This window comes from Triplophysa rosa, linkage group LG1 (assembly GCF_024868665.1).
Source record: "Triplophysa rosa linkage group LG1, Trosa_1v2, whole genome shotgun sequence".
NCBI classification, from domain to species: Eukaryota; Metazoa; Chordata; class Actinopteri; order Cypriniformes; family Nemacheilidae; genus Triplophysa; species Triplophysa rosa.
This window is the reverse complement of record NC_079890.1, coordinates 8,502,060-8,524,077: the sequence shown is the minus strand read 5'-3', so window position 1 is coordinate 8,524,077 and position 22,018 is coordinate 8,502,060. Positions and strand designations below refer to the sequence as shown.

General features: G+C 37.3%; 1 protein-coding gene across 3 annotated transcripts; it reads right to left on the bottom strand.

The window, feature by feature from the left end:
- Positions 1-4,240: 4,240 nt before the first annotated feature.
- trmt10a (tRNA methyltransferase 10A) lies at positions 4,241-21,599 on the bottom strand. 3 transcript variants are annotated; one of them, XM_057340181.1, is made up of 9 exons: positions 21,366-21,599; positions 21,178-21,287; positions 20,782-20,961; positions 20,372-20,534; positions 18,937-19,008; positions 18,779-18,853; positions 18,522-18,671; positions 4,843-4,948; positions 4,241-4,752 (listed from the first exon to the last, which is right to left on the bottom strand). In XM_057340181.1, the coding sequence occupies exons 3-9, from the start codon at positions 20,931-20,933 to the stop codon at positions 4,559-4,561; spliced, it is 912 nt and encodes a 303-aa protein (XP_057196164.1). In that variant the 5' UTR covers positions 20,934-20,961; positions 21,178-21,287; positions 21,366-21,599; the 3' UTR covers positions 4,241-4,558. The 3 variants fall into 3 exon arrangements, with proteins under 3 accessions (XP_057196164.1, XP_057196156.1, XP_057196174.1); XM_057340173.1 differs by having other exon boundaries at positions 21,178-21,599; XM_057340191.1 differs by lacking the exons at positions 21,178-21,287; positions 21,366-21,599 and having other exon boundaries at positions 20,782-21,167.
- Positions 21,600-22,018: the final 419 nt, after the last annotated feature.

Below are 22,018 nucleotides of genomic sequence, written 5' to 3'. Positions count from 1 at the left end.
AAGCTCGCGCGCGTTGCGTGACGGCTCTCACTAAATCCTTGGTGTTTCGAGTCTGATGTCATCACGCAACCGTGTTTTTAGGCATTTCTAACAATTATGGGTAGTTTAGATGGTGTTTAAGTCTTACGAAACCTTTACCCTAACCCACACCCTAACCTTACTCTAACCAAGGATTTAGTCAAAACCAACAAGCCGTTCAGATTTCAGAATGCTGAGGAGAAGTACTGTAAGCGGTTTGGGCGGAGTGCTCCATCATAACGCGTAGAAAGAGTTTTACAAGTCCAATTTAGTACATAATATGCAATCATTATCCCGAGAAGAGTGTCGGAAACGGGCTGTGAAGAGTTTTATTCGTAATTGGATGAGTTTATTTAGATTTATTGTCGAGTACAGTGTTGTGCCGATCAAAATGTGTTGATTTTGCACAGTTAATACCTTTGTTTATTTTCATATGACAATTTATATTTATCTTATTTTTAGCGTAATCTGGATGGGCTAGAGCCCACTTCAAACTGCCTCACTGCTCTTCGATGTTCTGCATTTACAGAAAAATATATAAATAAAAAAGTAATTAAAGGTACAGTGCGGGATGTTTTGTATGATATATTAACAGAAATGCAATATAACATACAAAACTGTGTCTTTAGATGTGTATAAAAACCTTACGTAATGAAAAGTTACGTTTTTATTACCTTAGAATAAACCAGTTGTATCTACATAGGGAGCGGGCCTATCTACATGGAATTTGTTACGTTGCGCAGCCATGTTTTGTACAGTAAGCTCTAACGGACGAACAGCTCTACAGAGCGCGTTTCGTATATGTTGGTCTTCTTCGTGTGTTTTTAGACGCAGCTTGCGTCATCACTGAGTTGAAGACGCACAAAGTAGTAAGTCGTAGTACGGAGAGGAGGAGGAGTAGTCGTCGTCTAGCTGAAGCAATTGATTGTTCTGTCTTAGAAGTTTTGATAAAATGGAGGACCATGCGTATTGTGCACAAGCGCCGACAGAGCGTGAATCTCCGTCGTCAAAGAAGCGCAAACGTGATGCTGCCAGACGAATTAGAGACAAACGGCGGCAGAAATCCAGGATAAACATCGGTGTATCTATTACCAGATGGAAGGCACTGTTGAAAGACAAATGTTTTCAAGGCGACGCTGAAGTTGCCTGTTTTCTGCTAGACTGGTAAGATAATTCAACATTTTCAACACTTGTTCAATGTTTACCAAACACCTGTTTTGTTGAAACGGTAACGTTAGCATTTTATACAAATGGCCATATAACCTCCGAATGATGTTTTTCCGTCCCTGCGGTACGTACTCCGGTTGTTCCTGACTTTACAAAGGGGGAGACAAACGTCTACTAACTTACACCTAACTGCCTATGTCGCTGTCAGATCAAACGCTTTGAACAGCGTTGCTATTTATGATTAGCTAACTTTAGTTACTTCACTACTCTCAGCGTGTACTAGATAGCACGCAAGAAATATATCTAATTATAGAATTGTAAGAGTAACTTTCGCAATAGAATACATGTTAAATGATTAATTACGTTAATATATTGCCTTACCTGCTTGTATCACTGCTATCCGCTGTCTCAGTAGACGACATCTTTTTTTACTGTTGCGGCCACCGTCGTAATTCGAAAGGGAGGGGTGGGCAAATGACTCAGAGATTCGTTGCAAAACTATAATACAAAGCTAGTGGCCGCTGATTTTCAAGAACTGCGCCTTTAAATTATGTTATGCAATTAAAGTGTATTTTGATTCTTCTCGCGACAGTCATTTGGCCGTACTTCTTTGTACGTTTTATGGCAGGTTGCAAACAAACTTTAGTGAAATATTAGATGTAAGAGTGAAGATAAATGTCTACATTTCCTTATATATTTTCATATTTCCTCACTGTTCCTAATAAATCTAACTGCACTCACTTGTTTTCCTGCATTTGGGCCATCATATAAGATATTACTTAAAGGGGTCATATGGCGCGAATACGTGTTTTTCTGTGTCTTTGGTGTGTTATAAGATGCCCATGTATGTATTAGACATGTAAAATTACAAATATTAAAGTGTCGGAACAAAAGATGCATTCTATCTAAAAGCGAATGCTCACTCTCAGACCTGCCTGAAATGTCGCGTGTAACCACACCCCCACAAATCTGTCAGTTCGTGGTATAATTTGACTAAGACCGCCCAAATGTATATGCAAGTAAGATGGGCGTACCTGTCAGTACAATTGCTTTAGAAACTGATGTTCCAAATATGGTAAGAGGCGTTACATTTCCGTCACACGCTTGCAGTATTCGACCAATCACTCCGCAGTGGTTAACTGGCCAATCATAGCACACCTCGCTTTTCAGAGCTATGAGCTTCGTCTTCGCGTTTCAGAGAGGCGGGGCAAAGAGGAGATACAAACATGCATGGTATGTGGAAAATACAGCATTTTTTAACCTTAAATCATGTATACACATTGCATTACATCTGAAAGAAACAATATATTTGTTTTAGCCGTGTCATATGACCCCTTTAATATGAATTCCTTACATCCTATCTTTCCAAACGTTCTGCCAAAACATACCGCTAATGGTCATGTTACTTTTTTATACGTCACGTGACTTGTAAATATGACAAAAAGTGTTTCCATTGCAGTTTTGCGAAATATGCCTTTATCGTATTGCCTGAAAAAACACCTCATACGAGGTGAGAACTGTTTTGCGATACATGGGAGTTTTTGCGAAATTGTCGTGTTTCCATTGGGCGTATTTTCAATGCGCTATTTCAATTTGCAATTTTTGAAGAGTAATGGAAACCTGGCTACTGATCATTTGCCCTTGCAGGCTGAGGCATCCTTTGGTAGGCAAAATTGAACGGTTGCTGAAGTGGAGTAGGGAGGATTCACATCCCTGCTAAAAACGTTCTCTTATCACACCGCTAAAGGTCCGCAGATTCCACTCCGCGTTTGCCATTTAACGCTCGCTCGTCACAGTCTGTGTCCGCTCATGCCAGGGCCTCATCACCACAAGACAACGGGCCGATTTCTCCCCTTCCGACAATCCTAGGTAAAGTCCTGAGCCCGTATTCTTAAAGCTTCTAAGAATCCTCTAAGAAAGCTCTTGATTTGGCTTAAAAACTTCTGTGTAGGAGTTTTAGCTTAAAATCGATTCAGGACCAATCTGAGAGCAACTTTGAGCAAGGAAAAGACAAAAACTTTTATTTTAGTGAGTAGGCAGGGCTGACCCCGTTGCTATGTATGACAGTCTTTTAAAGACTGTGATTGGTTGGTTGGCCAAGAAGGAAAAAAGGGCGCTGTTAAGTATGGGGTCCTTCGTTTGAAATTTCATAAATACTTTTTTCCGTTTTACAATAGGCTACTCATGCACACACATGCACTATATACAGGTGCTGGTCATATAATTAGAATATCATCAAAAAGTTGATTTATTTCACTAATTCCGTTCAAAAAGTGAAACTTGTATATTATATTCATTCATTACACACAGACTGATATATTTCAAATGTTTATTTCTTTTAATTTGATGATTATAACTGACAACTAATGAAAATCCCAAATTCAGTATCTCAGAAAATTAGAATATTACTNATTAGAGCGAAGTGTAAGTGCACTGATACAAACAAGCCGCCGGCAGCGATGCAGGAAACAGGAAGCCCGACATCTCTGTGTATTTACATGATCAACAGCTATAGTAGCTGTTGATCAACTATGTAAATATTTTTCTAAACAATTAATCATTATTCAATACTAACATGCTTTTGAGGCATTGCAAATATTGTGCAGGTCAGCGATAGAAAACTTTGAAAAATGGGAAAAATTTAATGATAAACAAATGTTTTTTTTTACCGATTGTTAAAGTTGTAGAAATGAAATTTAACTCTGTAGAATAGGAAGGGGCGCATCTTAATCTCATCATGCCTTTTAATTTCCTGTAGCTGAGTTTTTCAATTTTCTTAAAGCCAATTTATTGTTAAAGTAAACTGTATGGCATTTAAGTTAATGACGCCATCTAGGGGAGCATGTTAAAATAGAATTAGTAGCATACAGTTTATCTGTACAAATGTTTTACACTTATGTATTATATCCAGTGATGTTTGTCTAATAAACAATTAGCAAATATAAGCAGCCTTTTAATGAACAGACTAGAAAAATCACGGCATTTGGGTCAGTAAAAAATAAATATTCTAACTAACTCAATAACATATTTCAGTGCACAAAAATATACATTTTAAAACATTTTATGAACAAAACCTTTAGCTGATTTATTTTATTTTAATAAAAACAACAGTGGATAATATAAGATAATTGTTTTAATACCTAAATAAAACAATGACAGAGTTTGATATTCATCAAAATTGTAACAAACTAACAAAAATTGCAACCATTCAGTTCAAATCTTTGCATAAAGCATTTCAATAACAACCAAGATATCAAGCTTAAACAAATCAGAACTAAAAATGTCACAAACACAAGGCAGCATAAATATGTTATGTCCATCTATGCTGCGTTTTGCTCACTGCAGTCCGAATGGGTTAGCAAAGGTTTCTTTTCTACTGTCCTGTTTGCTGCTCAGTTCTCTTTTCTGAAACAACACTGTTAATGTCTGAGTCTTGATCAGAGTCTTCCTCCTCATTATTGCCCTGTCCCAGCTCCACTGGCATAGCTCCCTTCCTCTGTGGCAGAACAGTGAAGAATGCTTCCTTCCAGTCTTGTTTCTCCAGGAATGCTAGGACGATCTCAAAAACTGCAGCAAAATGCAAAAGATAATTTCTAGCAGAACACTAGCAGATGGAAGGTAAGCATGCATTTATACAAGTATAAAAGTTCATCTTACCATGATTGACTGCCAGAACCTTGCGGCTATTCATCTTGACAAAACTGCCCAGCGGAAGCTGAGCATGGGCAATGCCAAGCTTTTTAGCAAGATCAAAAGTGACTCCCTGTAATAAAGCATTTATATTAGCCGATGCCAGGTGCTTTGGTGAAGCCTTAAACGACCCCCCCCCACAAGTAAAAAAAAAAGGGTCCTGTATTTTGCTCACCTAATGAACAGCATAGAATCTAGAAAGTCTAGAAGGCTGTGATTCCATGTAACCATTAACTTATTACAGGACAATCGACCCTAGAATTGGAAATTGCCTTTGCTTGCATAGATAATGCAATACTTGTGCTGTCCTCTTTGAGGCTGAAACCCTGAAAAGTATACAGACTACCTGTACACTATGCATGTTAATGCAATAACTTATGACCCGTTCAGACCGACAGCGACTGGGTCGCTGTGTGTCACTTGTCTCTTGCTATGAGGTCGTTAGAAGGCGTTCCTAGCTTTGGTTGTCCTAGAAACATCTATAGACAAACCCTGCAGTAACAGATGAGAGATGGATGACATGAGCTCCGCTGCTGTGTAGTCGCTCCTGAAAGTCGCTCATCATTTGCATAAAGTTGAGCAAATCTAAACTTTCTCGAGTAACTAGACACGCCCACTTCCTGTCACCAACGGTCACTATCGTTCGTGTCCCTGGATGTTGCAAGGCTACCACTGAAATGAATGACATCGCCTCGCTTTGTTCAGGCCTAACTTATGTACTAGACCAGTGGTTCTCAAACTGTGGTACTCGAAGAGACCCCTGGTACATGACACGACAGGGAAATAAAAACTCTATACATTAATTTTGTGTTTTAAATACAATTTCAAATGTTATACCTGATCAATAAATACAGAATACATCTCATATAGCCTATGTGCAATCTTAATATCGCTGTATGAATTATTGTTTATTTATCATTGGTCCATGTAACTCAGGCGTGACAGGCAGCTCAGACACAGAGCGGGAGCAGACAGATGCTTGTGCGTATTTATACTTCTGTGTTAAATGTCTGTCTTTAATATAGGTTTGTAGTCTTTCTGTAAGTCCCCACAAAGTTAATAAATCCCCAATAAGAGTAATTTACAGAGCCCTGTTTACAGCGCACTACATAAATGTGCTGTCTGCTGACTCGCTTGGAAAAAAAACATGTTATTTAGTTTGAAAACAGCTGGTAGATTAAAAAAGTGTTGGTGTATCTAATCATGAGGCAAGTAAAGAGTCACAGCTCTACAAAAAATTTGGAAACTTAATCGACCAATCACAACGGCATTTCCATGCCTCTCCGTGAGCTTGTGTAAGCGCATGGATGTCTCCCAGCCAATCAATGGAGATCAGTCTACGTCACAAATAGTGACACCATGGCATCTGACCCATCAGGAGTTGCCGGGGGCTTTTCAAACTTTAGCGTAGTTCTGGAATTTGTGAAACACGGATCTGCGCTCCTACCTACTCCCACAAATACGTAAATAGCATTTAAACGAACAATGATAAGTTAATGAGTGCATTTACATCAGGGGCGTAAATCTCATTTAACAGTAGGGTGGACAATAAACATAACATTTTTGAAGGGGACACAAATAATACAGTCAAAATTGTACTTACTACGTCACAAAGCGACAATATACGTTAGGTTCTTAGGTTTATCATGCAGACATATTATAACTGAACTGAACTGCCACGTACTGTAATACAAGTGAACACCTAATAAAGCTGTTTCCATTTACATTTTTTTTGTCTCTGTTGTCAAGACAGGAAACAAGTATAAAAACACACTACCCACACTACCCATGACATGTTAACAATGAGTCACTTTTTAAACACAAACACTTTTTAAATGTTATCCTGATTTATACTGCAACATAGTCTGACAAAGTCACCATACATCTACATTAAAGAGTGGTGGTTATTTTCCCATGTAGTGCACTGCCTCCGCCAACAAACTAAGTGCACAGATGTACTATGTTCATGTTCGTGTACTCAAACAGTCAGTAATAGTGACAGATGCATAAATTCTATGTTGTACTTGTTGATGAATTGTTAAGTTTAAGTCAATTGAATGTTTAGCTTATCCGCCGCGCACACACTGCACAAAATAGATGCTGAGAAAATGAGCTTTTCCAACTGAATGAAAGCTGTGCAACTTTTGTGGACAAAAGAGGTCTGAAATTCGCTAAATAAGTGCCAAAGTCACTAAACTGTCACCGGTATGTGCGCGACTGTGTGTGGGACCTGAATGGCAAGGATTGGTGGCTAATTGTGGCCGTTAATGTTATCATTATGCCAGGTCGCCACAAAAAAACAATGCATGGGAAATGGCGTCGGCATGTTAGTTGCAGTGTTTGACGCACTATGCAACAAGCTATGATAAACAAGCGAACGTTAACTAGCTATGTAACGTTTTTAATCGCTAACACGGAGAACTCAACTGTTTCTAAACTTAAACACATTTTTTGCGTTTGTATTTTTTTCTAATTACACAATTAGTTTAGGTATACATAAATATATTTAGCACAATAGACAGTGCGATTTTAAATAATTTGTGGGGTACAACCCTCGGATAGAGGAGGACGTGTCCCCTCCATCCCCCCGGGATTTACGCCCCTGGTTTACATGCACAGGTTTAAATGGTCTTAATCTGATTATTCTTTATAAGTTGATAACAAGTAAGGCCATGTAAATGCGTAAAACAGTTTTCTTTTATCGGGGAAAGCTCATAAACTGCGTGAGCATTGCCCATTACTCTGATTTCGCGCAGCATGCAAACGCCTTTACCGGTTTTCTCTCAGTTTTGTTTATGTGCACATGTCTGACAGCACAAAAGTAAAAGTCCCAAATGGAAGTAACAATAAAATAACGCATAAAAGTCTGCTCTCAAATCATGCAGTTGATGTAGAAACGGCAAAATGAAAAACTATTGTTGCACTTGCAGGTACTGCGGACATATTTTCTGACCGATTTTCCGATGCATTTTTAATTACTAAACAGACTATTGATGGTGACGTCACTGCACGCGAGAAACCTGGAAAGTCTCAAATTTCCACGTAAACGTGGTTTTCTGCGGTTTATTAATATGCATGTAAACGCGTGAAAACAAGTTTCTTTTATAAGCTGATTTTTGATAGATATCCATTTATTTTGTGCATGTAAACGCACTCACTGAAACTCATTATATGGTTGAATAGTTGTTTTTCATGTTGAGATATATGTTGTTTGCGTAGGATTTCTAGAAATTAGTGAAATTGTTGCATGAAAAAATGGTGTGATCATATTTGATCATATGACCGTTCAGGGCTGGGTTTCCCAAAAGCATTGTAAGTCTAAATTGATCGTAAAAACGATCGTACGAGTGATCGTAATATTACGGTCTGTTTCCCAAAAGCATCTTAAGTTAAGTAGCACTTGAAAATCATCGTAGATCTACGAGTGCTCTGGAGTAATCGTAAATCCCTAAGTGCATTGTAAGAAGACAAGGTCAGAAAGACATTGTCCTTTACAAGGTCACCTGCAGGACAACCTGAGAATTCCTGAGAAACTTAAACACGTGACTTTGTTTTTATTTATTTCGTTTTTTGTTTGATTAAATCTTTTAAATTACTAAACTAATTTAATAAAAAATAAGGTACAATAAAAATTAAATGACTGAACATACATTAATAAAGTAAAGAATAAAAAATATATACAGTATAGTATGGACAAGTTGTTGGTTCTAAATAGGGATGCATGTTTGTTGCTTGATTGCTGTATTAAAGTTACTCCACATTTTATGCAAATTAAAAATGTTGTGTTTACATTTACGCATTTGGCAGACGCTTTTATCCAAAGTGTCTTACATTGCATTATCCTATACATTTTTGTCTCTAAGTAACTGCTTAATAAAAAGGATCGAACCCACGGCCTTGGCGTTGTTAACACCATGCTCTAACCACTGAGCTACAGGAAAGCTGTACAAAAGAGAAATGGTCAAAATGCTTACTTAAAGGTACAGTGCGGGATGTTTTGTATGATCTATTAACAGAAATGCAATATAACATACAAAACTGTGTCTTTAGATGTGTATAAAAACCTTACGTAATGAAAAGTTATGTTTTTATTACCTTAGAATAAACCAGTTGTATCTACATAGGGAGTGGGCCTATCTACATGGAATTTGTTATGTTGCGCAGCCATGTTTTGTACAGTAAGCTCTAACGGACAAACAGCTCTACAGAGCGCATTTCGTATATGTTGGTCTTCATGTGTGTTTTTAGACGCTGCTTGCGTCATCACTGAGTTGAAGACGCACAAAGTAGTAAGTCGTAGTACGGAGAGAAGGAGTCGTCGTCGTCGTCTAGCTGAAGCAATTGATTCTTCTGTCTTAGAAGTTTTGATAAAATGGAGGACCATGCGTATTGTGTACAAGCGCCGACAGAGCGTGAATCTCCGTCGTCAAAGAAGCGCAAACGTGATGCTGCCAGACGAATTAGAGACAAACGGCGGCAGAAATCCAGGATAAACATCGGTGTATCTATTACCAGATGGAAGGCACTGTTGAAAGACAAATGTTTTCAAGTGGACGCCGAAGTTGCCTGTTTTCTGCTAGACTGGTAAGATAATTCAACATTTTCAATGTTTCCACTTTTTCAATGTTTACCAAACAACTGTTTTGTTGAAATGGTAACGTTAGCATTTCATACAAATGGCCATATAACCTCTGAATAATAATGTTTTTCCGTCCCTGCGGTACGTACTCCGGTTGTTCCTGACTTTACAAAGGGGGAGACAAACGTCTACTAACTTACACCTAACTGCCTATTTCGCGGTCAGATCAAACGCTTTGAACAGCGTTGCTATTTACGATTAGCTAACTTTAGTTACTTCACTACTCTCAGCGTGTACTAGATAGCACGCAAGAAATATATCTAATTATAGAATTGTAACAGTAACTTTCGCAATAGAATACATGTTAAATGATTAATTACGTTAAAATATTGCCTTACCTGCTTGTATCACTACTATCCGCTGTCTCAGTAGACGACATCTTTTTTTACTGTTGCGGCCACAGTCGTAATTCGAAAGGGAGGGGTGGGCAAATGACTCAGAGATTCGTTGCAAAACTATAATACAACGCTAGTGGCCGCTGATTTTCAAGAACTGCGCCTTTAATGGTTGTCAGTGTCTTTGTCTTTCTCCTGCTGCTGTTTAGTGCAGCCATGATTTCTTACTTGAGACTATTGTGAACTATCCTCTAATTATGTAGAGGAACCATGTGATTGAAGGTTTTCAGGCAGTTACAAACCTTATATATTACACACTGCCTATATGTTCCAACAACTGCAGAAGGCAATGCTTAAAGAAACTGAATGCCTGATTTGCTGAGAAATTGGATTGATTATCTCTTCCCTTTATCGTTCTCTAATTGTATAATCCCAGGGGATTGCACAAACCTATGTATAAATGTATAGGATAATGGAATGTAAGTCGCTTTACATAAAAGCGTCTGCCAAATGTGTAAATGTAAAGGACAGGGTTAATGTTATATTGGACTTATGGGACCATTATTTATTAATTTTACAGTAAATTAAGTATTTCACAGACTAGTTAGCAATTTAAGATTAAGACAGTGTGTTTTGGTCGATCACATCACAAGTGGACGAGGGAGACACATTAAGAGAACATTGTGCATTGTATGTTTTTCGTGATTAAACCAAATTTTTAGGACTTTAACCGGCAAATTTATCCTGTCTGACTAGCGCGTGTTTCTGTGTATGTGGAGATCAGCTGGTGTCACTACAGTGACCTGGGTCCCCAGTAGCAAACAATGAAGCGCACTCTGCTGTACAAACTATGTAATTACACCATTTACAAGCATTTTTATCATTACACTCATTTGTGTTCTGTAAAAAATGTTTACATCGGTGGCATATCTGCACTAGAGCTGTAATCGGGCCTTAAAAGTTAGGCCCGACAGTGCCCGAGCCCAACAGAATTCGGCCCGAGCCCGACAAGTACATTTTGATTGACAGCTTTTTAAAAGCCCGAACCCGTTTACAGCCCGACATTAGGCTATTCAAATGTGCGCACGCACACAGCTTTTTGTCAAGAATGAGTCATTTATACATGTTTTAACATAATTTATTAATGACTAACGTAGGCTATAGGCCACTTGGATGTTGGAACAAAGAAATAAATAAGTCCTCTGTAACATCTCACATATCCCACTGGCTCATTATTCTCATTATGCACATGGTCAACACTTTTCCACACCTCAGACTTTGCTTTAGTTGCTGGTGCAACCAAAACGTAATCGCCAGAGGCAAGCCTCCATTTCACCTCCTCAGCCAACCCGTTCTCACTCCCGACTCGTCACATATTTACCCTCGGTCAGCGCCCCACGGCGTCACATTTGAACGCGCAGAGTACCCTTTTGGCGTTGTTTTTCGACGAACAGGGAACTGCGTTGCTGTTTTCTAAATGCTCCAGACCGAGATGCGTGCAATTCTTAGCATTTCATAATTATTTATGGTTTTAATATTTTGTAGCACCTAATCCCAACCTCACCCTAAACCTAACCCTAACCACTTCTCAGCCATATAAAACACAACACGCGACTAAAAGTACAGTCACAGGTATTTATTACACAAACTGACCAAAAGCATTACAAAATAAAACAAACAACTTGTTTCGCATACCTTTTTGCACCAAAGCCTTACGATAACATTACAATGGAGATGCCGTGCGTGTCCGTGAATACATGAACTCGGCTGAGGCTCCCATTCAAAAGATAAACCGGAACAGCTAGATGCAGTCGGGAGCCAATACCGTTTCACGTTCAAAGCCAACGAAATGACGCGATCGGACACGAGCCACGGGAAAGCCAATGGCATCGAAGCTGACGTAACTTCCTCTGGCAGCAAATTTTGAACGTCGTTCTTCACTGGATTTGATATTTACGGCAGACGGTGATCGCTTTCGCATCTGTTCCTCATACAAATCGATCGTTTCGCGTTGGTACCCTTGGAATATCTGTATTTTTGAAGGACATTGTGACTGCTTGTATTATGTGTTTTATATTACGATAAATAAACTGTTTTAAACATTCAATAAACACTACTTGCTCAAACTGTCTAAATAGTGTCATGTAAATGCAATTATCCTGGCCATTAAACTTAAATTAAACCCCGAAACATCATCATTGCAAATTATATCTAATATACATTTTCATAATGACGGTGAAATTCGCGTGCCCTTCACGTCGAATAACGACATCAAAGGAGTACCCTGCGCATTCAAAAGTGACGCCGAAGGGCTCTGACCGAGCATAAATATGTGACGAGTCGGGAGTGAGAATGTGTTGCAACCCTCAGCATCCATTTTTGCATCTTTGTCGCTCTAATCGGAACGCATCACATGACCGCTCATTTACCGCGCAAGCCCGAGCCCAGCCCGAGCCGTGTAAAATGATAGAAATTAAGCCCGAACCCATCGGGTCAGGTCGGGTCTGTCGGGTTCAGGCAAAGATCTTCAGCTCTAATCTGCGCCATATAAACCGATGCAGATATATCTGCGACAGGCTCATATTAAGACACTGAATTTTGGGTTTTATTATCTGTAAGCCATAATCATCAAATTTTCAAGAAATGAAGGCTTGAAATATTTCACTCTATATGTAATGAATCTATATAATATATGGGTTTCACTTTCTGAAATGAGTAACAAAAAATATTGACCTTTTTCATGATATTCTAATTTTTTTAGATGTACCTGTATTGTCACTAATGCTTCTGTGGTAAAATTGAAAGTTTTTCTTGTCAATCATCGTTACAGTATTTATACAGTAAATAATGCACTGTTAATTTAAGGGGGAGGGGCATGAACATAATGGCCCTGTATGCGGAAGTCACAGCAGCAGCGTGTTCAGACTGAATGCTGCTAAAATGCTAAACCACATCTATCAAATTTACTTTATTGATATATTCAACATGAAATCACTGCTGTCTTTAAAGTATAAATTATTTATACAGACAGATGAAAGCTACAGAAAAGAGAAGCAAACAAGACATTGTGATTTACAGAAACAACTGGAAGCTAATAACCGAAACCTGGATTTACAGTTAACATTTTGTGTCAGATATGTTAAGTCTTGTGATAAAACCATACCTTATTTTATATATTGCATTGATTACTGTTACTATTGTTTAACTGTGAAGTTTTTGTTAGTATTTATTAAAATATATATTTTGTGTCCATAAAAATTCAGCTCTGTTCTGGTGTGTGTGGTGGATTGTAAGTTACTACAAGCGTTTGTGTTTACAGTACTGTTTTATTTATTGGTAATACTGGGGATTTTCATTTTTAATTTCCTATTCACCAGAATTGCTTTTTATCAACGGGTTATTTTCTTCACTTCATAATACTGTTCCGCATCATAATTACTTAATACTGATATGGTAAGACCGAGTAATTATTAAAATGTTACCTTGGTTTTCAGTTTGTAATAATGTTCTGGATCATAAGTAATTACGTAATACTGATATGGTAAGACCTGAGTAAATATTAAAAAGTTACTATGATTTTCACAGAATAATTCCGTAATAAGAACAGAGTAATACATTTTTTAAAATAATTAGTAATGACTTACCAATAATTTCTTAATAGTTAATAATGAAAACACAACTTCATCTATTGTCCACCAGATTCATAAGCAACAAGGAGAGATATTTCAGATATGTTTGTGAGGTAAGTTGACTAGTGGTGCAGTGATTAGGATGTGTATTTCTTAAGTTTCTTTCCTTTTAAATAAATAACATAGAAAATAGGATAAAGATTCATTAGATTTATTTCATTGATACGATTGATATGAAAAATAAAATCTTGAAAAGGACAATATTAGACAATAGTTTGGTGATATAAAATAATTAAGTTTACTGAACGCAAACAAAATTTGTTAAAATTGTATTTTTAATAGTAATCAGAACATATATAACCAGTTTACTGACATAAGTATTTTTAGCAGCTGTTAAGGAGTAGTTAATAGATAATTATTTTAAATGAGCCTTAGTTATTTTACAATTCTGCAGGAGACACACAGCATTCAGTATTTATTAATGACTTTTAAATAAGTAATAAGTAACTAATTGTTACTTACCTTAACCATCTGGATGCTGTTACCTGCTGATTAGTTAATCTTTCTTCCTTATTAGTTATCAGTAATGACTTCAGTGTTAATGCAGCACTAACCATTTGTTCTGCATTAGTTTCTGCATAACTACCTATTAAGTATGAAACAGTATTATAAAGTGTTACCCATGATAAAATAAAAAAACATGATTTTTGAACAATTTTAAAAACGGAGTTCTCTCATTTTGGAACCAAACTCTTCATATACAGGTGCTGGTCATATAATTAGAATATCATCAAAAAGTTGATTTATTTCACTAATTCCATTCAAAAAGTGAAACTTGTATATTATATTCATTCATTACACACAGACTGATATATTTCAAATGTTTATTTCTTTTAATTTGATGATTATAACTGACAGCTAATGAAAATCCCAAATTCAGTATCTCAGACAATTAGAATATTACTTAAGGCCAATACAAAGAAAGGATTTTTAGAAATCTTGGCCAACTGAAAAGTATGAACATGAAAAGTATGAGCATGTACAGCACTCAATACTTAGTTGGGGCTCCTTTTGCCTGAATTACTGCAGCAATGCGGCGTGGCATGGAGTCGATCAGTTTGTGGCACTGCTCAGGTGTTATGAGAGGCCAGGTTGCTCTGATAGTGGCCTTCAGCTCTTCTGCATTGTTGGGTCTGGCATATCGCATCTTCCTCTTCACAATACCCCATAGATTTTCTATGGGGTTAAGGTCAGGCGAGTTTGCTGGCCAATTAAGAATAGGGATACCATGGTCCTTAAACCAGGTACTGGTAGCTTTGGCACTGTGTGCAGGTGCCAAGTCCTGTTGGAAAATGAAATCTGCATCTCCATAAAGTTGGCTCATACTTTTCATGTTAATACTTTTCAGTTAGCCAAGATTTCTAAAAATCCTTTCTTTGTATTGGTCTTAAGTAGTGCTGTCAATCGATTAAAAAAATGAATCGGATTAATCACACATTTTCTGTGATTAATCACGATTAATCACACATAACAATAATATTTTAAAATATACTTTTACATTTTAATAATTTCACATTTAATCTTCAAATTGATGTAGAAACAACATATTTCTTTAACAGCATCATTTTATGAAAGCTAACATTTTGATATTAGTATTGTAACTGATGTCTCTATTAAATTGATTATTTTAACATTAATTATAGCCATTCAACAATATAATTGAGAGCTATCATGAAATAAACAGAAATTGAAGGAAGTTCTCAAACACTTTATAGTCTTTAATGCTAAATTATCAATTAAATGCAGAAGAATTCTCATTAAAGCTACAAAATCACATTGATTTCTTCTTTTATTTTGTTCTTTGATTAACATTAGTGACAGGAGTCACAGCAGCACGTTTAAGAACGTGGCCCCTTTAAGAGCTGTCTCAGTACGCAGATCTGACCGTCACCGCACTCCCATTTTCACAACTCTTTGCATTCATTTAAGATTTTATTTTACACTTTGAAGTCTTGCTTAAGAAAATGCTAGACAAAACGGGCTTTCTGACATAATCTTGTATGGTTTTATCCATTCAAGCACGAAAGAGAACTTAACACGGATGCGCTGTCTGACAGAGATTCACCGACGCAGCTTCAGCCCATGACTGTTTACACCAGACTGGACCTCGCGTTGCGTTTTGCCGCGTCCCACAGTTTAGAAGCTGTCTATCTTCATTGAACGCTCAAAGCAACTGTTTAAATCGCGCTTAAGTGGTTTAAAAGCCTGTACACGAATAAGAGCGTGATTACATAATGTAACGCTAGACAAAAAATGTCAAAACAAACGGATGCTGCGTTAATTGCGATTAAATATTTTTCACGCGTTAATTTGAAAAAATTTATCGCATGCGTTAACGCGTTAACGTTGACAGCCCTAGTCTTAAGTAATATTCTAATTTTCTGAGATACTGAATTTGGGATTTTCATTAGTTGTCAGTTATAATCATCAAATTAAAAGAAATAAACATTTGAAATATATCAGTCTGTGTGTAATAATGAATATAATATACAAGTTTCACTTTTTGAATGGAATTAGGAAATAAATCAACTTTTTGATGATATTCTAATTATATGACCAGCACCTGTATATCACGTGATTTATGCACAACTTGTGAGGAAGTACGGTAAAATGCTGCTGCATCCGAAAGCCAGAGGGCGCTCTCGTGCAGAAACTCCAAATACGCACCGCAGAAGAAGACCATAACACACTTTTGTAGTAGTAGTAGGAAATGCCTAAGGACATGTTTTTATCACTGTCCTCAAGCCTCCTCAGGTATTTTTATGATTAAAAGATATTACAGTGGCTTGCAAAAGTATTCATCCCCCTTCATTTTATTCACATTTTGTTATGCTGCTGCCTTATCTTAAACTACTTTAAATGATTATTTTTTTTACATTAATCTACACTCCTGCACAATAATGACAAAACAAAAAACTGATTTTTGACAGCTTTGCAAATTTATTAAAAATAAAAAACAAAAATAAGTACATTGCATAAGTATTCATACCCTCAACTCAGAAAATGGTTATAGCGCCTTTACAGACTCAAATCTTTTTGGGTTGATGTGAAAAGCTTTACACATCTGCATTTGGCAATTTTCTGTCATTCTTCTCCTCAGATCCTTTCAAATCTGTCAGGTTGGATGGAGATCACAGTAGACAGACATTTTCAGGTTTCTACAGAGATGTTCAGTTGGGTTCAAGCACTAGCTGGGCCACTCAAGGACATAGACAGAGTTGTCCATAAGCCACTCTTGCATTGTTTTAGTTGTGTGCTTAGGATCATTGTTATGTTGGAGAATGAACCTTCTGCCCTGTCCGAGGTTCTGAATGTTCTGGGCTAGGTTTTCATGATCATTATCTCCGTATTTTGTGTACAGTCCCTGAAGCTGAAAAACACCCCCACATCATGATGCTGTTTCCACTACACTTTACTGTTAAGACGGTATTGTACAGGTGTTGAGCAGTGCTTGTTTTTCTCCAGACATGATGCATGAATCTGAGATTCATCAGACCAGAATATCTTGTTTCTGACAGTTTGAAAGATTCGTTGAAGTACGTTTTTGCATATTTCAAGTTTCCATGTGTCTTCACTGAGCAAAGACTTGAGTCTGGCCACTAAGCCATAAAGCCCAGATTGGTGGAGTGTTGCAGTGATGTTTGTCCTTCTGTAAGTTTCTCCCATCTCCATATATGATCATGGAGCTCAACCAGAGTTATCATCAGCTTCTTGGTCACCGCTCTAACCAAGACCCTTCTCCATCGATGGCTCAGTTTGGACAGGAGGTCAGTTCAAGTAAGAGATCTGGTGGTTCCAAACCTCTTTCATTGAGGATAAATGGAGGCTACATGCTTTTGTGAACCTTCAATACAGCAGATTTTTTTCAGAAGTCTTCCCCAGATCTGTGCCTTGATACAATCCTGTCTAAAAGCTCTACTGGCAGTTCTTTTGACCTCATGTCTTGGTTTTTACTTTGATATGCATTTTCAGCTGTTGCACCCTTTATAGAGAGGTATGTGCGCCTCCAAATCATACTTATTCAATTGAATTTGGCACAGGTTAACGCCACTCGAAGTGTATAAACATCAACAAGCAAAACTAATGCTTCTGAGCTAAATTTCAAGTGTCCCAGAAAAGGGTATGAATACTTATGCAATGTACTTATTTTTGTTTTTTATTTTTAATAAATTTGCAAAGCTGTCAAAAATCTGTTTTTTGTTTTGTCATTATTGTGCATGGAGTGTAGATTAATGTAAAAAAATAATCATTTAAAGTAGTTTAAGATAAGGCAGCAGCATAACAAAATGTGAATAAAATGAAGGGGGATGAATACTTTTGCAAGCCACTGTATAATGATCATGTTTGACGGGTGTTGCTTTTTCAAATGCACGTTATAAGTGACTCAAACTCGCACTGCTTTTAGATCGAGCAGCATTTCTACTGATCCCAGAGCTGTCCTTCACGGACAAGCTACGCATCAATAAAATAAACGATACCTTGCATTATCGCAGCCAGCTCGATTTCAGCAGGATTTGGTGGTGACCGCGGTTAACCGGGCACATGTCTAGTCAAATGTCAGATAATAAAAATACTCTAGTTTACAGTATGCATTTGTTAATGTTATAATAAGGGATAGGTCTGAAGCACATATAATTCTATCACTTCATACAGGGCTAGTAGTATATACAGCTGTACACAGATAAACACCTAGGTATAGGATCAGTCCTCGGTATCGGCCGATACCCTGAGCCCAGGTATCGAAAAAGGTATTGGGAAGGGAAAAGGGTATCGGAACATCTAAACTCAAGTGTGTACTGTGGGGTAAAAGCCCACTTTAGTACACCGCGTCGGTATGCTCTGGAACGTACCTCATTATCCTGAAGGGTGTCCTAAGCCATGACCATCAATGACCAAGTCAGATATATTACTATATCTGAAGTATTCAATTAGCCCACTAAAAGTACATTCCTCTTTCAGTTCTAACCTTAATGAGGCACTCACTTTATGGTGGTTGTGGTCCACCAGGCCCCCAATCACATAAGCTTTGGCCTCATCCAGTTCTTGCAGGACATTGGGCGAATCTGAGGTCAGGTAGACCAGGTCCTCCTTGCTCATGATTTCATGAAATGGGTCAGTCTTGATATGGACATCCTAAGATAGACATTTATGAGGGATGGACTTGTATAGAATGTTACATGCATTAAGGTCACTACTTTTCATTATCTAAAATTATTTCTCAGCGACATTTCATATCGTACCTTCCAGTTCACCCAACCTTTGTTAATTTCATCCATGATCCGCTTTAGCTGACCTCTGTGACTTGTGAGGTAAAACTGTGAGGTCAAAATGTTGCGTTAAACAGAAACCTTGCACATAGGTTTGCTACAGATCCCATTTTAATGAAGGAAACCCTTGCCTGAACAGGATGTTGTATTCGTCTGTTCTCAGCATAGCACCTTTGAATCTGCTTGTGAAGTTTCTTGACATCCTACACAAAATGACAAATAAAAAAAGTAAATGCAAGTTTCATTCATAAAACATGAAAATTCCCTCATAATGAAATTACATTTTTCAGAAGTAATTGTTACAATGGCAAAGGAGCACAATAGTCAGGTGTTAGGGGAATTGATTTCAATGATAACATTATAGTTAAAAGTATAAACTTTTTAACACAGCTACAAGCTGCTCCAAGGTTGTTAATTAATGCTATTTGTTGGGGTGATAATCCCTTAAATTAGGTCACTTAGTTTAGTTACTACATTGCCGATGGTTGTGAACCTTTACATCAACTATTGTATATTTTTCCATCGTTGTTAATTATATTGTCATTTACAATACTTCATTGGATTGCAGTATATCGACTGCAGTCAAGATAAGAGATAGTACACCCAAAAATAAAAATCAAGTTGTAACAAACCTGTATACATTTCTTTGTTCTGTTGAACACAAATAAAGACATTTGTAAGAATGTTAGCAATTTTCATTTCTGGGACATCATTAACTATCATAGTAGAAAAAAATATTGAATATTTGTTCTGTTGAGCACAACATTTATTTTGAAGAATTTAAGAAAGCTAACAGTTCTGGGGCACCCTTGACTACCATTTTAAATTTTCCTACTGTGGTAGTCAATGATGTCCCAGATGTGAAAATTCTTTCAAATATCTTCCTTCATATCCTATCCTTCCTTCTGTTCAGCAGAACAAAGTAATTTATACAGGTTTGGAACAACTTGAGGGTGATGAATGAGTGGTAAATGAGAACACAGTTTTCATTTTGGGTGAACTATCCCTTTAAAGATCCAGTGTGTAATTTCTTGGAGTATCTATTGACAGAAATGTAATATAATATACATATACTATGTCTTCAGAGGTGTATAAAGACCTTACATAATGAGGCGTTATGTTTTTATTACCTTAGAATGAGCTATTTCTATCTACATACACCGCGTGTCCCCTTGCATGGAATTCGCCATGTTTCTACAGTATCCCTAAATGAACAAACTGCTCTAAAGAGCATGTTATCTCCTTCGGCAAAGATGTGAAAACGCAACGACATCTTAGTTTTTGTGAGAGCCACCGTAGTGCTTCAAAAGGGAGGGGTGAGCGTTGGTTGCAATTCACAACCTCACCGCTAGATTAGGCTAAAATCTCCACATTGCTCCTTTAAAGCTGCAGTCCTCAATGTTGGCCTGTTTATCGCAATCTCAGTTTGAAACATAAAATGTCAGTTATATGCAGTTATTTTCTTTACATTTCTAAAACGTAGAAACAACAATGGTTTAAAAAAAAGTAATTGACTTGACATCAAGGGTAAAGGTTGAAGTTCTCTGTAACCAGGCCTCATCTTACCTTGAGCACCATAAGGCTATCAAAGCTGCAGTCAATCACCAGCCTAAGAGAGCTGGGCTCTGCAGATCTGCGCATACGCTTCTTTCCTGTCCACTCAACACCATCTTCAGCCTGCGCTTGTCTCTCAAGCTTCCGCTGCTGTTTTCTCTCTTTCCGCTTCTGCCTGTGCATCCAAGATGAAACCATTAAACTCCAAAACCACTGACAAGCGTTTTCCAAATAAAACACTTCTTGTTAATTTAAAACTTTCTGTTTCCTCCTGCAGGAATGTAAACCATGGAAACACAAACCAAATTTTATACAACTACATTTTGTTTCTGACCCTCACACGATTGTGCATGGCGCTAGCAACCCCAATGTTATGGGTTCGAAACCAGGTGTCTGCCAAATGCATAAATGTAAATGCTTACTTGCGAAGTTCTCTCTGTTCTTCCCACTGCTGGTTCTTGAGAAGTCTTTTCCTTTGCCTTTTAGACAATGTTTCAGTCTGCTCCTTTTCATTCTTTGCAACTTCATTTTCATGGTTTGTACATTCAAGGTTATTATCCTGTACACTTGCCATATCGATGTCCTTTTAATCTCCCAGAGATCTTAAATGATGATAAATAAAAAATAGTGCTGATAGATTATTTTCATTTAATGTAGCAGAGCTTGAGACGCATTCGACCCTTTTAATTTCGAAGCGACTGATCTCCAAAAATGCACCACAATCAAAAGACAGCTATCTAGGGTTTACAACAGCCGTTATTAATATGAACCACAACAATAAGTGTATTGTTACTAATTCTCGAATATGTAATATTTACCGCTGCGATGTTGTTAAATTATCTTCTTCACAATGAACTATAGGCGAACACAAACTGCTACATCTCATCACTCATCAGTAAGTTCACAGGCGTCAGCTGGACTTCAGAAACTGTAATTGGGAAAATCAGGTAAGATCTAAAGGATCATGCAACATACGTTCAACGGACACGATGTAATAGCTGCTTACTGTGAATAAACTAAAACGTCTGAAATACGCAAGAGTAATCCATATGTAAAATGCTGTCTTCGCAGTAAAACTGAGCTATCATCTCTTGCGCTTTCATGGGTTACGTCATTTAAACGCGATTCATTTAGCGTGGGTAAACAGCAACTTCAGATCGCCATTTTGGTAAGGGCAAAATGAGGTCGTTTTCACATTTGTAACAGTTTGTTTTCTAATGGAAGCATCACATTTTTATATGGAAGCCCAATTCCGCCACGTGATAAAAAAAAATCAGGCTCTAAAAAGTCATAATTATGAGATAAAAAAACCAAAATTATGAGATAAAAGTCATAATTATGAGATAAAAAGTCAAAATTATGAGATAAAAAATCGAAATTATGAGATACAAAAATCGAAATTATGAGATGAAAAGTCATGATTATGAGATAACAAGTCATAATTATGAGATAAAAAGTCATAATTATGAGATTAAAAAAAACGAAATTATGAGATTGAAAATCGTAATTATGACATAAAAAATTGAAATTATGATTTAACATGCGCAGTGCAGGCAAGACACTGCACGCTTGCGACATCCGTTGCTTAATACGGTGTAAATATAAATAACTGTACATTTTTTATTTTATTTAATTAGGCTTAAACAAGCAACCTGATTC